At 43.7% G+C, this 18,243-nt stretch overlaps 1 protein-coding gene and 1 pseudogene across 27 annotated transcripts in view; one reads left to right on the forward strand and one right to left on the reverse strand.

Annotated features, from left to right (window-relative positions):
* Helz (helicase with zinc finger) overlaps positions 1-18,243 on the forward strand; it is a 171,639-nt gene that overhangs the window by 40,695 nt on the left and 112,701 nt on the right. For 25 of the 27 annotated variants that reach the window (XM_076543601.1, XM_076543593.1, XM_015994149.3 and 22 more), the window contains 2 exons: positions 5,728-5,955; positions 8,691-8,727. In XM_076543601.1, coding sequence (XP_076399716.1) covers positions 5,746-5,955; positions 8,691-8,727 — 247 coding nt within the window. In that variant the 5' untranslated portion in view covers positions 5,728-5,745. Of the gene's footprint in view, positions 1-5,727; positions 5,956-8,690; positions 8,795-18,243 lie in introns of those variants that run through there. The other 2 variants (XM_076543610.1, XM_076543609.1) reach the window with 2 other exon arrangements.
* Positions 12,625-12,961, reverse strand: LOC102907376 (elongin-C pseudogene; annotated as a pseudogene).

Consider the following 18,243-nt stretch of genomic DNA (forward strand, 5'->3'; position numbering starts at 1 on the left):
ATTTAATCCACCCTCTCTGTGTGATTTCCATCTTTACATGGCTTATTTTTTATATTACTTTCACTTTCTCTTTAAAGACTATTTTTTAAAACTTTCTATTTCTTTATATAACTGTTTATATTCCTTTTCCTTTCTCTTCCAAACCTACGTATATTTTTATACATATTGTAAACTGTTTAGAGGTTTATTGTATCTAAATCTGTTTTATTGTAAATCTATTGCTTTAAACTGCAGTATAGACTAGGACTGAAATAGCAGCTTTGGCTGCTGGCTCTGTCCACCTCAGCTTTCCAACCTGGCAGAACTACGTTTACCGCCAGCTCTGGGGGAACCACGCTCATCGCTGACTCTGTGAAGCAGTGGGTCTATGCTTCCATCCAGCAGCATGTAGCCCCAAAACCTTCCCACCCCCTTTTTTTTGTATGTACTAGCAAAGGCTAAATCTACCACTCAGCACACTGTGCAGCTTGGAGATGCCTCTGTGTACTACACAGCCATTCTGCTTAGCTCATGGCGGCTGTAGGCCAGCTCCATCTCACAGGCAGCAGTCAGGAGACGAGTTCGTGCTGCTGCTGGCATCAGACTGTGAGACTAGGAAGCCCTAGTGTGGCTCCGTTTCTGTGCATTCAGAATCTTTAAACTTTTTTAGGTCTATATGGCTCATAAATCTTAAAAAATAATAAAGGCTGGAGAGATGGCTCTTGAGTTATAAGTCAGACTCTGTGTCAGAAACCCAAAAACTGGGCTGAGAAATGGCTAGGTGGTTAAGAACATTTTCTCTGCTCTTTCAGAGAATTGACTAGGGTTCAATTCCCAGAACCCACATTGGGCATCTTACTACCTCCTATAACTCCAGTCCCTGGGATCCAGCCCCTCTAGCCTCTGAGGGTACCTGCATTCATGTGTGCACAACACCCTCATGCACATAATTATAAGTAAAATGTAAAAATCCTTTTTTTTGGGCTGGAGAGATGGCTCAGAGGTTAAGAGCATTATCTGTTCTTCCAGAGGTCATGAGTTCAATTCCCAGCAACCATATGGTGGCTCACAACCATCTATAATGAGATCTGGTGCCCTCTTCTGGCCTGTATGTAGGCAGAACACTGTATACATAATAAACAAACAAATACATAAATCTTTAAAAAATACTTTTTTTTGTTTTTTGTTTTTTGTTTTTCGAGACAGGGTTTCTCTGTAGCTTTGCGCCTTTCTTGGTACTCACTTGGTAACCCAGGCTGGCCTCGAACTCACAGAGATCCGCCTTCCTCTGCCTCCCGAGTGCTGGGATTAAAGGCGTGCACCACCACCGCCAGGCTAATATTTTTTTTCTAGACAGGGTTTCTCTGTGCAGCTTTGGGTTAAAATTGCATTTATTTAGGTTAGAAGAGAACTTTTCAGGGACTCCTTCCACCATGTGGATCAAAGTTAGTCTTGGCCTCAAGCACCTTTACATTTTAGCTGTCTTGATAGCCCCTCTTAGTTACTTTATTTTGAGATAGGGTCCTTTTTTTTTTTTTTTGCCCCCCCTCTTAAGACAGGGTTTCTCTGTAACCCTGGCTGTCCTGGCACTTGCTCTGCAGACCAGGCTGGCCTCAAACTCACAGAGATCCACCTGCCTCTGCCTCCCAAGTGCTGGGATTAAAGGCATGCGCCACCATGCCTTTAAGATTTAATTTTTTATTTTTTACGTGCATGTGTGTTTTGCCTGTATGTATGTGTATCACATGTATACAGTGCCCATGGAGGTCAGGAGAGGCATTGGATCTCTGGGAACGAGCTACAAATGGTTGTGAGCCACCATGGGAGTACTGGGAACTGAACCTGGGTCCTCTGGAAGAGTAGCACGTGCTCTCAACTGTTGACCCATCTCTCCAGCCCCTGTAATGCTAATCTTATGTGTAGTGGCAGAGTAACTATAACAGTACAGAACCAAGTAGGTTTTGGTTTTGCTTTTGTTTGTCCAGACAGGATTTCTCTGTGTAGCCTTTGTTGTCCTGAAACTCACTTTGTAGACCAGGCTGGCCTCAAACTCTGAGATCCTCCTGCCTCTGCCTCCCAAGTGCTGGGATTAAGGCATGTGTCACCACCACCAGGCTACATCTTTGTTTTTTGAGATAGGGTCTCAGGATGTTGCCTTGGTTATCCTAAACACTCACAGATCAGACTGACCTTGAACTCACAGAGATCCACCTGCTTTTGCCTCTTGGGTGCTGGGATTAAAGGTGTGTGGCACCAGGATGGCTGGGGTGCATGCTTTTAGTTCCACCATTCAAGAGACAGAGGCAGGGGCTGGAGTGAGGGTTCAGTGGTTAGGGGTACTAGCTGCTCTCCCATAGGACCCTGGTTTGATCCCCAGCACCCCCACAGTGGCTCAAAATTGTAACTAGTTCTAGGTGATCATACACCCTCTTTTGGCCTCTAGGGGTACCAGGAGAAATTCCCATAAGCAAATGATGATGATGATGATGACGATGATTGATGATGATGATGATGATGATGATGATGATGGCAAAGGCAGATGAATCTCTGAGTTCAAGGCCAACCTGGTCTACAGAGTGAATTTGTGGTTCATTAGGGCTACATAGTGAGACCCTGTCTCAAAAAAAGTTTGTGAGAAGGTGAGGAAGACACCTGACATTGATCTCTAGCTTTCATATGCATTTACACACACACACACACACACACACACACACACACTCACTCACGCAAATTCCAAATTGAAGAAATTAGATGTGATATTGCACCCATGTACTACTTGTATTTGGTGGATGCTGACAAATACTGATGCCGTCTCTGTGATTCTTCTTCCCCTGTCTCTTCAGGGCCATGTCTTGTATAGTACCAACAGTTTGGAAGTTGAAGGGCTGTACCTACTTCTGATGCCTCTCAGCCTGCACTGCTGCTTATTGAGGGCAGGTTGTCAAGACTGGGGCTGCGGATGCCAGCCAAGAGCATTTCTGTAGGCTGAGGAGGTAGGAGGACAGATAAACTCCATAAGGCCAACAGGGAGTGTGGAAGGTTTACGGAGCAGAAGCAAGGCTAAGAGAATTGAATAAGTGAGGTTGGCAAGAGCTGGCATTGAAGCAGTATTGTCACTTTTTTATAAATAATTTATTTGTTTCTGTGTTATGCGCATTGGTGTTTTGCCTGCGTGTACATCTGTGTGAGGATGCCAGATCCCATGGAACTAGAGCTATAGACAGTTGTGAGCTGCCATGTGGGTGCTGGGAATTGAACCTCTGGAATAACAGCCAGTGCTCTTAACTGCTGAGCCATCTCTCCAGCCCCATGGCTGTCAGTTAGGTCATCTCTGTCATGTTTCTGTTGACTGAGTGATGGAATTGGGAAAAGCATGTTTGAATGCTGGTGTGTATTTTACTTATTATTATTACATGTATGTATCATCTGTGTATGTTAGTGTGAGCACATGCCATGGTGCACAGTCAGATACAGCTTTTCGAGTTGTTTCTGTCCTTCCAGTGTGAGATGCATGGGTCAGACAAGATGTTGGACTTCCCCAGCCAGCACCTTTCCTGGCTGAGTCAATCTATCTGTTGGTACTCTTACTGTCTCTTTCTTGAGCTGTTTGAGCAGTTTCTCTCTCTTCCCCCAGTCTTTTAAATAACTTGTGTATTAGTCAGGGTTCTCTGAAGGAGCAGAACTGATAGAATGAACAAATACATAAGGACTTAGAGTGGCTTACAGGATGTTGTCCAAATAGCCCAGCCATGCTGTCTCCCACAGAAAGGTCAAGGGTCCAGTCATTTGTTCAGTCCATGAGACCAGCTGTCTCAGCAGTCCCAGTCTGGAGCTGGAGTCTAGGGAAGCCCTGGAGAGCTGCCAGTCTTCAGTTGGGACCCTCAAGAAGTAGGTTCTCACACCAGCCAAGGATTACCTCAGCAGCAGGAGGGACGAACTTGCCCGTGAGAGTGAAGGCAAGTGTGCAGAAGGCAAAGCTTTCTCCTTCCGTGTCCTTTTATGTAGGCTGTCACCAGAAGGGGTGGCCTCGGGTAGGGTGCATTGTCTGACCTCAGGTGATCCAGATTTAGGGTTTGTCTCCCACCTCAAATAGTCCAGCCAAGAAAAATCCCTCACAGGTGTGCCTAGCTGCTTGGGTTTTAGTTAATTTCAAAAACCTATTTTTAAAAAGACTTTACCACAGAGCACGTGTGAGGTCCCTGGGAGTTAGTTCTCCCCTGCTATGTGGCTCCCTGAGATCCAACTCCAATCATCAGGATTGATTCTCCACGGAGCCATCGAGGGCTCTAGGCTCCTGTGCACTCTGAGTAGTCAGTGCTTGCCCTCTTTCTCCTGCTAACCAATTCCTCATAGGATTGATACTGGGTAGATTACTTCTTTTCTCCTTTCCTTTTCATAGTCCTGGGAATCAGGTTCAGAACCCTGTACATGCCAGCCAGGTGCTCTACCATTGAGCCTTTGATAGGTTCCAACTTTGTTTACAACCCATCTTTCCTATGCTGTCGCTGGTGGGTATAACCCTCATTTCTCATGGTATTTCAGCCATAGTTCCTCCCACCCCTTCTTGGCATTTTGAGTTCAATGTGTGGATAATCCTCTCTCTGAGTTTAGTTGAACGCTTCCTTTTTAAATTTTTAAGAATTACATCTATTTGTTTTTGTGGGTGGGTGCGTGCGTGCGTGCGTGCGTGCGTTCGTGTGTGTGTGTGTGTGTGTGTGTGTGTGTGTGTGTGTGTGTGTGTGTGTGTGTTGCTTATGTGAAGGGCAGAGGAAAACTTGTGGGGGTTGCCAGGTCACCAGGTTGGGTGGAAAGCGCTTACCCGCTGAGCCCTACAGTTGAGCTGAACTCCATTCTCTGCAAAGCTGGAGTTTGCTCCTGCTGTCACATGTAGAGTGAGCTTGTTGACCTCCCGAGCCAGCGCAGGCCTCAGATGGAATGAGTCTGTCTGGTCTTTGTTAACTTGGGCTTTGGCTCCTCTGCTAACTGAGATTCTGGGAAGTGGTGACCTCATGCTCCATCTCTGTATTTGAGGCTGTTAGCCTAGGGCCTGGCCCTCTGAATATGTGGGTTGAGTTGAAGTCATGCCCAGCTTGAACTTTGGCTAGTTGTTTTTAAGGGTGTGAAAAGATCCTGTATTGTATGGACTGCAGAAGTGTAAGACTCAAGAGAGGCTGACACTTGTAGGTCTAGATAGGAAACCTTTCTGCTCCCTTGTATCTTCTTTTTATTTGTACTTGGGCATTTATTTGTTTTGATTATAAAGAATTTGATCCTGGTTGCTTATGGTGGGTATTTCAGCCTGTAGCTTAGTAAAGACATCATAAAATACATGTGTTAGGTTTTACACTATCCACGGTTGCTGCTCAGCTGCCGTGACCGGAGCCTTGCTGAAGGAGGTGCTCTGCTGGCCGTTCAGCTGTGGGAATGGGAATGGGAATGGGGCTAGAATTTATAATTACTAAGTCTTTGTTTCATTCCTTTTTTAAACAAATGCTCTTAAGATCTTTCCTTATTTACCCCCCCCCCTTTTGATATGTGTACACCTGTGTGTATGTTCACTAAATGTATGCAGGTACCCAAAGGAGCCATCAGATCATCTGGAACCGGTATGATAGATAGTTGTGAGTTGCTCAGGAGCTGAACCTAGGTCTCCAGTTTGGGTCCTCTGCAGGAGCAGTGTGTGCTCTTGAATGCTGAGCCAGCTCCTTTCTAAGTTTTTAAATCACACCCATTCTCTCTCATGTTTAGGATTTTTGTCCCTGAGTCATGGAAGACAGAAGAGCTGAAAAGTCATGTGAACAAGCGTGTGAGTCCCTGAAGAGGCAGGACTATGACATGGCCCTCCAGCACTGCACAGAGGCCCTGCTTTCCCTTGGCCAGTACTCCATGGCAGACTTCGCAGGGCCGTGTCCACTGGATATAGAGCGTATCAAAATCGAGAGTCTTCTTTACAGAATTGCCTCATTCTTGCAACTGGTGAGTGAGTGAATGCTGTTGGTGCACCAGTGGAGAAAGCTGTTATGTACCAGTGTAGAATCACATGCTGGTCACTTCCTGTACAAATCAGCTAATTTGAGCCTGAACAGTTTAAAAAAAAAGTACCTGGTGATTGCTGAACATTCTCAAATGGCAAACAGCTGTTTTTAAACTTTGAAATTGTATTATGGTATACTCATTGAACACATATTGGAGAACATGCATTCTGATAGACAGAGAGATCCCTTTTTCCCGTTAGTGTCCAGTAGAGGGATAGATAGTAACGGTGGCCATTGTAGATAACTCCATATAGGGACAGCATGCTAAGGAGAAGTGCTTAGGAACCAGGGAACAGCAGGCAGTGCTGGAGGTGAGTGTGTTTTAACCAGGCTGGTCGAGGTCAGCCTCCTGAGAAGAAGGTGATAGGAAGAAGAGGGGGTGAGCCATGTGGAAATCTGGAGGAAAGGGACCTTGAGGTAGAGGCATCCCGGCTGAATTTGAGTAAGAGCTGGCCAGTGTGAGCAGGGTAGGGTGTGTGAGGGGGAGAGGGAAAAGGTTAGGGCCAGTAGGGCCTTGTGGGGCCTTCTGAGCCATTCAAAGGCGGCTCCAGTTGTGAGTGAGGTGGGGAGCTGCTGCAGCAATTAGAGCAGAGCAGTGATGGGATTTGATTCAACAGAATTAGACTGGTGCTCAAAACAGACTATCAGAAAAAGTGATAGGTGTGGTGGTGGTACATGCCTTCAATCTCAGCACTTGGGAGGCAGGGGCAGGAGGATGGCCATGAGTTTGAGGCCAGCCTGGGCTACACAGAGAGAGTTCTAGGACAGCCAGGCTGTGTAGATAGACCCTGTCTCAAAAAAGAAAAGAAAATAGACTGCAGAGGAATAAGAGTGTCTGCAAGGGGACTGCTGGGGCTGTTGGGGCTGTTGGGGGATATTGGGATGTTGGGATGTTGAGGATGTTGGGGATGTTGGGGCTGTTGGGATGTTGGGGACTGCTGGGGCTGTTGGGGGCTGTTGGGATGTTGGGATGTTGAGGATGTTGGGGATGTTGGGGATGTTGGGATGTTGGGGGCTGCTGGGGATGTTGGGGATGTTGGGATGTTGGGATGTTGGGATGTTGGGGACTGCTGGGGATGTTGGGATATTGGGGATGTTGGGGATGTTGGGATGTTGGGGCTGTTGGGGGCTGTTGGGGGCTGTTGGGGCTGTTGGGGCTGTTGGGGATGTTGGAGTGATCAAGGGCTGAGATGACAGAGGCTCAGTGTTAGTTTATAAACAGAAATGCAGCCTGTTCTGTGTAGAAGTCCAAGGCAGGAGTAGATTTCCTGGCACTCTGAATGCAGGGAATGGGGAAGCTCTGTCATGTGCAGTCACTTACCCTGACCTTTTTTTGACTGAGCCCTTTGAAAAATGAGGTTTCCTTTAGCTGGGGTGAGAAGGTTGTATGTAGGGGCAGGTTTGTGAGCTTAGTTTTGGACCTTCCAAGTTTGAGGTATCATTGAGGCATCTGGCTGGAGATGAAGAGTGAGTGCAAGTGTGGAATGTGGGAGAGGGAGTAAGAGATTATGGGGTAAGATGTTAGTCAGGTCTCCAGGGAGAGGGCTGAGGACCTGGATGATGGTGTCGAGAGGGTGGAGAGAAGGAACACACAGAGCATCTGAGAAATAGCTGGGAGTAGAAGGTGAGAGAGCCATAGTCCACCCAGCTAGGGGGAGAAAAGGAGATTTTATTCATTGTGTCAGTGGCTGCCTCTAGAGATGTGACAGTGTGGGTGATAAATGGTACAGGTCAGTGAACTGTGACTCATAGTGGATGCAGTGGAGGTCACTGGTGGCCATCATGAGAATAGCTTCTTTAGATCAGTGGGTGGCTGTCAGAGAATCGGGGGAAGAACGCCTTCTATGTTTTTCTTCCTTCAGACAGTTCCGCTGTGTAGCCTGGGCTGGCCTGAGCTTCCCTATGTGGAGCAGGCTGGCCTCTAACTTGTGATCCTCCTGCCTCTGACTCTTGGATGAGGGTTTACAAGTGTGCAGAGCCAGCTCTGTGAGAAGTTCTGCCACAAGGAGAAAGAAAAAGGAAAGGAGTCAGTGGAAAAATCGAAGTCACCCTCCCCTCCCAAGACAGGGTTTCTCTATGCAGCCCTGCACATGCAGTCGTGGGACTCGCTCGGTAGACCAGGCTGGCCTCAAACTCTCAGAGATCCGCCTGCCTCTGCCTTGTGAGTCCTGGGACTAAAGGTGTGTGCCACCATGCCTGGCTCAGTCAGAGTGTTTTTAAGTTGGGAAAAATACCAACATGTTTGTTTAGGAAAGAATCAGTGGAAAGGTGTGGGAGAGTAGAAGTGTGGTGGGTGGTGTCCTCAAGGAGACAGATGGTGTCTCTGGGAACAGGTGTGAGGAGAGGGTGTTGGGAAGGAGCTAGACACAGCTGTGACAGTCAGTGGGAAGGAACTCGTCAGTCAAGCCCTTGGCTGAGGTGGTGCCCGAGGAGAGTGTGGCTAGCTAGGGTGAGGAGAGCGAGCGCCCTGAGAGGGGTGGAGGGAAGTGCACTGGGGTGCTTGGTTCTGGGGTGGGAGAGGTAACTTTACCTCAGAGATCATGGGAGTGGGCTCTCCCTGAAAGGGAGCCTGACAGCAGTCATGGTTCTCCTCAGAGACAGCTGAGCTCCTCTGTGCTAACCGCTTGCCTTGGAAGTATGTCTTTTTACCTTGTGTCTTGTCTTTTCTTTTTGTAGAAAAACTACGGGCAAGCTGATGAAGATTGTAGGCATGGTATGTTTAAAAGATGGGACCCTTTTCTGATCTGAAGATTTTAAAAATTATTTAATTGAAGTTTAAGGTTTGAATTTTTTTTTTTAAATTTTCACTTGCCAATTTCAAAAGCAATTATAATGTTAAAAATCCTATCTTACTGTGGTGCCTAGTGACAGATTGGGTTGATGTCTTTCCAGCTGTGACAGGCATATACCAGATGAGCATGTGGGCATGAATGTTGACATTCTTGTCCCCGTGTGTCCCTTCACCCTCCCTCAAGGAGCATTGATAGTGAGTCCTATTAAAGTCTGGATAAATAGTTATAGTCTATAAATGCCATGATTAAGAAATGCAGTACACATTGGTTAAAATGCTGAGGTTTGTATTTTGAAAAAAATATGTCTTTTTTTTCTTTTAAACAAATCAGAGTATTTTCCTTACAAGTGTAGCTGGAATGCTCTGAAACGCTCTTTCCTGTTTTCTTGTGGCCAGAAGTTGAGACCAGTAAACTCCACATTCTCTGTGCTCATTGTGTGGAAGTCTTTTCCTGGTCCTTGCTGTATCTTAGCAGAATGAGTCCAGGAGCCTGTGGGTGGAGGGTCAAGGGTGCCGTCCCACCCCTCCTGCTGGGCGTCTGCACAGCTCAATGACCTGGGTAATAGAAATCATGTTTCATTTATCCAGAACTGGGCCTTGATGCTGAGGTGTTTGATATGTTAATTTTTTTTCATCTTTACTCTTGTGTCAAAACATTACAAAAGAGTTCAGTATTTTTATTTTATACTTTACCAAGCCTGTGGTACACAGACCATAATTTAGACCTTGTTCATTGATGGTCAGTGGCCTTTCTGTGAACCTTGCAATAGAATTGTAGTGGTTTGGTACTTAAATTAGAATTAGAGCTATCCTTGTCATCTTTGAACGTTTCTAAAAAACAGAAAATAGATGCAATGGCAGATGATATAGAGCAATGTGCTGGGCTCCTCCTGCCTCTCCTGGAGTGTGGTGGGTTAGTGGGCTCCTCTTACTATACTGAGAAACACAGATGCTTATAATACATAAATTGCTTTTTTCACCTTTAACAAATAATGTTCAAGGGGAACTGGAGAGATGACTTAGCAGGTAAGAAAGCACTTGTTGCTCTTGCAGAGGATCTAAGTTTGATTCCCAACACCCACATGGTGGCTCACAAACTTTTGTAACTCTAGTCCTGCTGGATCCAGTGCCCTCTTCTGACCTCTGTGGTCACCAAGCACGAACATTGTGCACATACATACATGTAGGGAAAGCACTCAATACACATAAAATAAAATAAAATTAAAAACAAGTAAAAAAGAATTTGAATATGCTTGTCACAAAGTTGCTTACCTACCACCATGGCATGGCTGTCTTTCCAAGTTAATGTTAATGCAGTGGCTCCAATTCACGATAGGTGTCCCTTGTGTGGATGTTTTGTGACACAGTCATTTCCTGAACTGATAGGCTCCAGCAGGTTCTGGTCTGTTCTTTGTCATTATAATCCACCTGATAATAAACATCCTTGCTTGTTGTTGCCCTTGTTTTCACACCTTCTCTTCAGAGTTGGCTCCCTAGGTTAAGGAGTACGGGAACTTGTGATTTTTTTTTTTAATTTTTATTTTATATGCATTGGTGTTTTGTCTGTATGTATGTCTGTGTGAGGGTATCTGGTTCCCTGGAACTGGAGTTATAGACAGTAGTGAGCTGCCATGTGGGTGCTAGGAATTGAGTCGGGGTCCTCTGGAAGAGCAGTCAGTGCTCTTAACCATTGAACCATCTCCCCAGCCCTGAATTTGTGATTTTTCTTTTAGACACTGTCAGCTTATAGTTTGAAATGTACTCACCCTCTACAATACGTGTAAATGTTCCCTGTACTGTCATCATGCCAAAACCCAGCAGTTTCAAAACTTTGCCCATCTCCTGTGTGAGAAATAGTCCCATATCTTTAATTTTGATTTTCTTGAGTTCTTGAGAAATTGAAACAGTCTTTCCATTTGAGAAATGTGCAAACAAAGGCCCCAGAAGATTGCATGACTTGTGAAAAGTCATGGAAAAGTAGATATTGGTAAGGGAAATTTTCATTTTTATGTTTTACTTTTTTTTTTTTTTTTTTTGACAGTGTCTCTCTATATAGCCCTGGCTGTCCCAGTATTTTTAAATTACACACACTTTAAAACAGATGAATTCAATAGACAGGCATACATGTGCACACCTTTAGTCCAGCACCCAGGAGGCAGAGGCAGGTAGATCTCTCTGAGTTTATTGGCATCCTGTTCTACATAATGATTTCCAGGCTAGCCAGAGCTACTTAGTGAGACCCTGTCTCAAAACAAACAAACAAAACCCAGATTAATTACCAGTATAAAAGTTTAGCCATTGTAAAGATGAAGTTGGCATGACACGTGCTATGTACACACTGTGGTGTTAGTAGGCAGTAGAGTGCAGGTTGGAGATTCGCTCTGACCTTTGATCATCTAATTTCATGTCTGGGATCCTGTCCAGGTAAACATTACCAATGAAGGAGGAAATTGTATCCACACTGGTCTTTAATGCTGTGTGCAAAAGTGAGAAGTGGTTGGCTTTCAGGGAGGAAGGGCTTCATTCATTGTAGTCTCTATGTTTCCTACTTCTTTTAGGTGACATGGAACAACTTGGAAAGTGGTCCCCCCCCCCCCCTTTTTTTTTTCCCCTTGAGACAGAGTTTCTTCATGTAGCCCCTGCTGTCCTGGAACTCACTCTGCAGTCCATGCTGGCCTTGAACTCAGAGATCTGCCTGCCTAGGATTAAAGGCATGTGCTACCACTGCCTGTTGGAAGTGGTCTTTTTTTGTGTGCGTATGAGTGAGCATTTGCATGGAGGCAAGAAGTTGATGTTGGATGTCTTCTCTGTTTTTCCCCGATTTTTCTTATTTGGGGGACATGGTATTTTACTAAACCTGGAGCTCATTGATTGGTAAGGCTGGTGGCCAACAGGCTCCCAAATCCACCTATCTGTGCTTGCCTGTCTCACTATCATTGGGTTACAGACAGGCACTACTGTTCCCAGCTTTTACCTGGGTGTTGGGGATCTGAACTCAGGTCCTCAGGCTTATGCAGCAAACACTTTACCCACTGAGCTATCTTCCTAGCCCCTATTTATAAAATTTGTACAAAAACACCTTTATAAAGTTGGTCATTTCAGTAGATACTAGAAAATACTGGCTAAGATTACTTATGTACTGTAGATTTCTGACTTTATTTTTTTTTACGATTATCAGTAATGTTATTTTTGTGTAAGATATGTATGTATGGCTAGACAGTCAGGTAGCAAGCAGGAGAAACCTCTTGCTGGGTTGCTGTTAATCTATTACCCTCGTAGTTAATACTGAGGTGCTCTGTGAGCCTAGGTCTAGAGAGCTTCATTGGATGTGCCTCATACAGTGCCTTCCTGTTTGTGATTTACATAGTGTGATGCTCATTCTTCTATTGTTGGGTCAGTTTGCATTTTTTTTGTAACTTGTGTATGTGTGCCATTTTTTAAATAAACAGTTAATTAGCCAAAGTATATTGAGTTTGATACATTACATTGTATTGAATATCATTGCCAACAGTTACTGCAACAAACTGTGACAGTGACCATCAAATGTAATTCCTACTTTCTTGAAACATCACAAAATATCACCAAATCAAAAAAGCAACCATTTATTTGTTTATTTACTTTTGTGACACTCTCTGGCTGGCCTAGAACTCCCTATGTAGAGCAGGCTGGCCCGGAACTTACAGAGATCCAAGTGCTGGGATTAAGTGTGAACCATTAAGTGTGAGCCACTGTGCCTGGCCCTTCTTAAATAATTTGAGTGTAGGTGTATGTTGATTTATTTAACAGCTTGTTACACCCACACACAAATAACAGCTTATTCTAATTTTTTAAAAAACAATCTAGGAAGTTTGCAGCCATCAGCAATTTTAGGAGCGATTGGGAATTTGGTAATCTTGTGGAGTTTTGTGTAGTGGACCTTGTAGGGAAAATACATGCATATTTTCCATAGCATGTGCGGAAGGATCTCTCTAAAATTGGCTTCATTGATTTCATTCTCAGCAAACTGACCTGGCCCACTTGACATGGCCTTTATTGCTCCTGATGTTTGTATGGGTTCTCTTTTCAGAATTAATTCACGACCATCAGAAGATAGTAATTTGACATGCATGGCATCAGGGCCTTCACAGTTACCATGGGTTTTCTCCTCTACATTCATATGTTCTTATAAAATTTTATTTTGGGGCTGGAGAGATGGCTCAGAGGTTAAGAACACTGACTGCTCTTCCAGAGGTCCTGAGTTTAATTCCCAGCACCCACATGGAGGCTCACAACTATATGTAATGAGATCTGGCACCCTCTTCTGTATACATAATAAATAAATAAATCTTAAAAAAATTAATTTTGATTCCACAGGAACATTAGAATGGTTTCCTGGTAGGGTGGATGCGCAGTCTGTTAGTAGCTTGCATTTGGAGGAAGTATGTGGTGTTTGCTCCTGAAATACTTACTGTATTTATTTCTTTCCTTCTATCATGTGGGATGTGGGGACTGAACTCAAGTCATCAGGCTCAGCTGCAAGTACCTTTACCTGTTGAGCCATTTTACTGGCCTTGTATTTTGAAATATTTTAAAGTAACTATAGACAGAGAGGTAACTACCTCTAAATGTTTCAGTATGTTTAGAGGCCATCACTGCGTAATCACAATAGTTTGTTAATCTAACAAAATTGATAATGGTTTTTTAATACTGTCTGAGACTCAGTCCATAATCTGATTTATTGGTTGCTTCTGAAATATTTTTGTAGCTGATTTGTTTTACTGGAATTCAACAAAGAGTTATAAAGTCTTGACGGTGGAATTCTATTTTAGAAAATAGCTTTCGATACCTCATAAAGATAAGTCCTATGTCTCCGTTTAAAAAAATATATAGAAAAAAGTGCATAGACTAGAGTTCATGGCTTTTAGATCCAAACTTAGGGTGCTGTTGGGCTCAGTCTCTGAAGCCAGTGACCACTGGTTAAGTGATGTGATTAGGTCAGTTATTTGAATGAAAAACAGGATAGGAATATTTTTCATGAAATGATTCTAATGCTTTGAAATTTTCATTATATGGGAAACTTAGAATTTTATTAAATTGATGTGTTTATGTGTGTGTTATATGGTAGGGGCGTCAGAGGACAACTTATTAGGGTTGGTTCTCCTTCCAGCATGTGAGTTTCAGGGATGGAGCTCAGGTCGCCAGGCTTGGCATCAAGTACTTTTACCTGCGGAGCCATCTTGCTGGCCCCTTAGGACTTTCTGTACTAACAAATTGCTAATGATATGTGATATTTTAGATGAAGCCTGATTATTAGAAACATCAGCAGGCTGTACAGTTCTGAAACTCCAGCCAAGACTTTTGTCAAGCTTAAAAAAAAAAAATCACCATTACAAAGTTTATGTTAGTGATGCTTGACTTGTCTGTCCTGTGACCTAAGAAATTGACAAGTGACTAAATGAGCCTTGGATGGTTTTCCTGGGGGAGCTGTTGACATCTTTAATGACTCTTCTTCTCAAGAATTTTGACTAATAGATACACAGTCCTGCACTTAAAATGATCCCATTATGGTATTTTGGCTTTATGATGGTGGAAAAGCAATAAGTATCTGGTAGAAGCTGTGCTTTGAATTTTGACCTTTTTCAGGGCTACTGATGTGTGGTCTTGATACTCTATCATGCTGGGCAGCAGCAATGAGTTACAGCTCCCAGTGCCCAGGATCACAAGGGCAGACAGTCCTCTGCAGCAAGTGTATTATGTTGTTAGCATTGCTAGCTGTGATACTTGAGAAGATTGGTGCTTTATGTTTTGGTTGTGGTGGTGCATACTGTCAAACCCAGGGCCTCGTGTTAGACAAGCATTCTATAGCTGAGCTATAGTCTCAGCCTTTAAAGGCACTTAAAATACCTATTTTATTTGTAGTCCCCCCCCCCACCCCAGATAGGGTTTCTCTGTGTAGTTTTGGTGCCTGTCCTGGAACTCACTCTGTAGACCAGGCTGGCTTTGAACTCACAGAGATCTGCCTGGCTCTGCCTCCCAAGTGCTGGGGTTAAAGGCGAGCATCACTACCGCCCGGCCTTATTTTATTTTTAAGTGTGTGTGTGTGTGTGTGTGTGTGTGTGATGAGTGTGCAGGTGCCTGCTGAGCCTAGAAGAGGGTGTCAGACCCCTGGAGCTACAGTTGCAGGCCTTTGTGAGCTGCCTGATATGGGGGCTGGTGACCCAGCTCAGGTGCTTTGCATGAGCAGTGTATTTGCTCTTAGCCACTGAACCATCTCTCCAGCCTTTAATTGTACTTCAAAAAAAAAAAAAGTTTTTTATCAGCATATATTAATTCAATCTGGCTGATTGTTTGCATCTTACTCTCTAGTCCCCTTCCATGTTCATGCCAGTTTTTTCTTTTAGTTGACCTAGTGAGTTTAATTAGAGCGTAGAGATCCATGGGTGAGGAATTATTGACAGAAGCATGGGCAGTTTACCAGATTGGAAAAAGTTAAATGCACTTTTGGTTTACATTATTTTCAATTTGCACTGAGTTTATCAGGTTGTGACTACTTGGTAAGTCAAGGAGAACAGTACTGTAGTTTTTATAGTAATTAAAAGGATTTGTTGGGAAAATATTTAGTTATTAGGATAATAGTATTTGATTATAGTATCTCAGGTCATGCCCTCTGAAATACATTGTTTTATTTAGTATGTTGTCTTCTGGGTTTTATAGCTGTGGAGACAGGCTGTGTGTGACGAATCAGCTTGTTTAAAACCCAGGGCCAGTGGTGAGCAGTGCTGTGGCTTTGATGTGAGACCTTGTCATGAGAAGCCATGCTGCTGTCTGGACCCACATCTGTTGTGTGTCTGTACGTAAGGGTTTTACAGACTTAGCAACCAGACAAAGAACACAGAGAAAGAAAAGCACTTCTTTTATTTTAGAAATAAAAAACTAGAGGAGTCTCTAAATTTTTTTTTTTATATTTACTTTGTTATCTTCAATTATATATGTCTTGTCACTGTTCTGTTGCTGGGAATAGACACCATAACCAAGGCACCTCTTATAAAAGAACGCATTTAGACCGAGCAGTGGTGGCACATGCCTTTAATCCCAGCACTAGAGAGGCAGAGCCAGTTGGATCTCTGTGAATTCGAGGCCAGCCTGGTCTACAGAGCAACATCCAGCACAGGCACCAAAACTACACATAGAAACCCTGTCTTGAAACAAACAAACAAACAAACAAAGCATTTAATTGTGGGCTTGGTTATTACAGTTTCAGAGGTTTAGTTTGTTATCATCATGAGAAGCATGGTGCCAGACCGGCATAAATGGTGCTGGAGAAGTAGCTGAGAGCTACATCCTGAGAGGTTCTAGGTTTTTTGAGACAGAGTTTCTCTGTGCAACAGCCCTGGCTGTCCTGGAACTCACTCTGTAGACCAGGCTGGCCTCAAACTCAGAGAGATCCTCCTGCCTCTGCCTCCGCCTCCTGAGTGCTGGGGTTAAAGCACCTGACCAAGAGTTGAGTATTCCTAGCCACTGAACCGTCTCCTGAACTGCAGCTTGGTGTTTAGCTAGTCTGGCCAGCTGCCGAGCTCCTCCTTCCTGGGATTTGCTTTTCTTCATTCTCAACAGCATGGTTACTGGCATGTGTGGCCATACCTGGCTTTTATGTGAGTGCTAGGGATTCGAACTCAGATCCTTTTGCTTTACAGCAAGTGCTTCTGAGCTGCTTCTCCAGCCATCTTTTAAAAAAGACTTTTCCTAGACACAAAGCTTTTTTCTCCAATAGGAATTTAGAATTTAAATCTTTCTATTTTGAAACAAGTATAGATTGAGAAGAAGTTGCTAGGAGAGGTCCCATGTATGCTTCACATACTTTTCCTTGATGGTTTTGACTTCTCTCACTATGGTAAAATATCAAAACCAATAAATTAAGTTTCAATACGAGTGTGTATATGATATGCCATTTATCATGCATTGATTCATGTAGCCACCAATACCACCTCAGCACAGAGCTTGTTACCATGAAGATCTCACTTGTCCTGTTCCCACAATCATGCTCCCTACCTCCATACTCACTCTCCCCACCATTTCTGACCCCTGCCAGCCACAAGTCCCTTCTCATCTCACTCATGTGTCATCTTGCAAATGTTGTATAAACACAATTGTAGGATTGTTTGACCTGAAATGGTTGTTTCCACTCATGAAGTCTATCCGAGCTGGAACTATCAATAGTTCAGTTTTGTTCTCTAATAGGAACTGAAAGCTATGGAATTAGATTTTGTCTTTTAGTCTGATTTCTCTCAAATATCTGTTAACATTTGTACATAAAAGTCTTTTTTTTTTTTTTTTTTTTTTTTGGTTTTTCGAGACAGGGTTTCTCTGTGTAGCTTTGCGCCTTTCCTGGAACTCACTTGGTAGCCCAGGCTGGCCTCGAACTCACAGAGATCCGCCTGGCTCTGCCTCCCGAGTGCTGGGATTAAAGGCGTGCGCCACCACCGCCCGGCAAAAGTCTTTTTTTAAAAAGAAGTATCTAAAAATTTCTGGTACATTTATTTGTGTTGTGTATGCATGTCCACACAGCACAGTGTGCATGTGGAAGTCAGAAGACAACATGGGGGATGTAGTTTTCTCCTACCACATGTGTCCTGGGGATCAGACTCAGGCTGTCAGGCATGGTGGCATTCCTTTACCCACTGAACCATCTTGCCAGCCCTAAGTATAAGTCTTATATTTAAATTATAGAATGCTAAGATAAGTGAAAGTTTAAAATTTAAAATTGAGGGCTGTTATATTGTTGCTTACTGTGATAGGTGTGTAAAAAATAAGTGTTGAACTAATGTGAACTCAGTTATAAGACTCTCCTGTTTGTACTGATTCTACTCAGGGCATTTACTAATTAAGCTACTGTAGTTATACATGAATTTTCAGTTTTATTTTTGGAGACAAGGTCCTGCCAATTGCCCAGGCTGCCATTGAACTTGCTGTTTTGCCAAGGATGGCCTTGAACTTAGGATTCTCCTGTTTTAGTTTCCAATGTAGATGTGATTACAGCTCTGAGCCACCATGCTCAGTTATGAGCGATATTTTAAAAGAAATCTCATGTTAGTGTTGACTGAATACTTGTTAGTGCTAATTTAATATTTTCTCTCTCTCTCTCTCTCTCTCTCTCTCTCTCTCTCTCTCTCTCTCTCTCTCTCTTTCTCTCTCTCTCTTTGTGTGTGTGTGTATGTTACTGAGGGTTAAGCCTCGGGCCTGCTGGGTTAGTTCTCTACCACTGGGCTACATACTCAGACCTGAAATTGTGCATAGGAGGAGATTTAAGACAGAGAATACCTTGCCTTGGGAAATCTCACTAAATCTTGTGGACGGTGCAAGGGAAAAAGCCTGTTAGCACTTGAAACAACTTTGTCCTATAGGGCAGACACAGAAGAGAGGCAGAGTGTCTGCAGGCTTTCCCAATGAGCCTGTTACTAA

Source organism: Peromyscus maniculatus, chromosome 8 (genome assembly GCF_049852395.1).
Source record: "Peromyscus maniculatus bairdii isolate BWxNUB_F1_BW_parent chromosome 8, HU_Pman_BW_mat_3.1, whole genome shotgun sequence".
Classification (NCBI taxonomy): domain Eukaryota; kingdom Metazoa; phylum Chordata; class Mammalia; order Rodentia; family Cricetidae; genus Peromyscus; species Peromyscus maniculatus.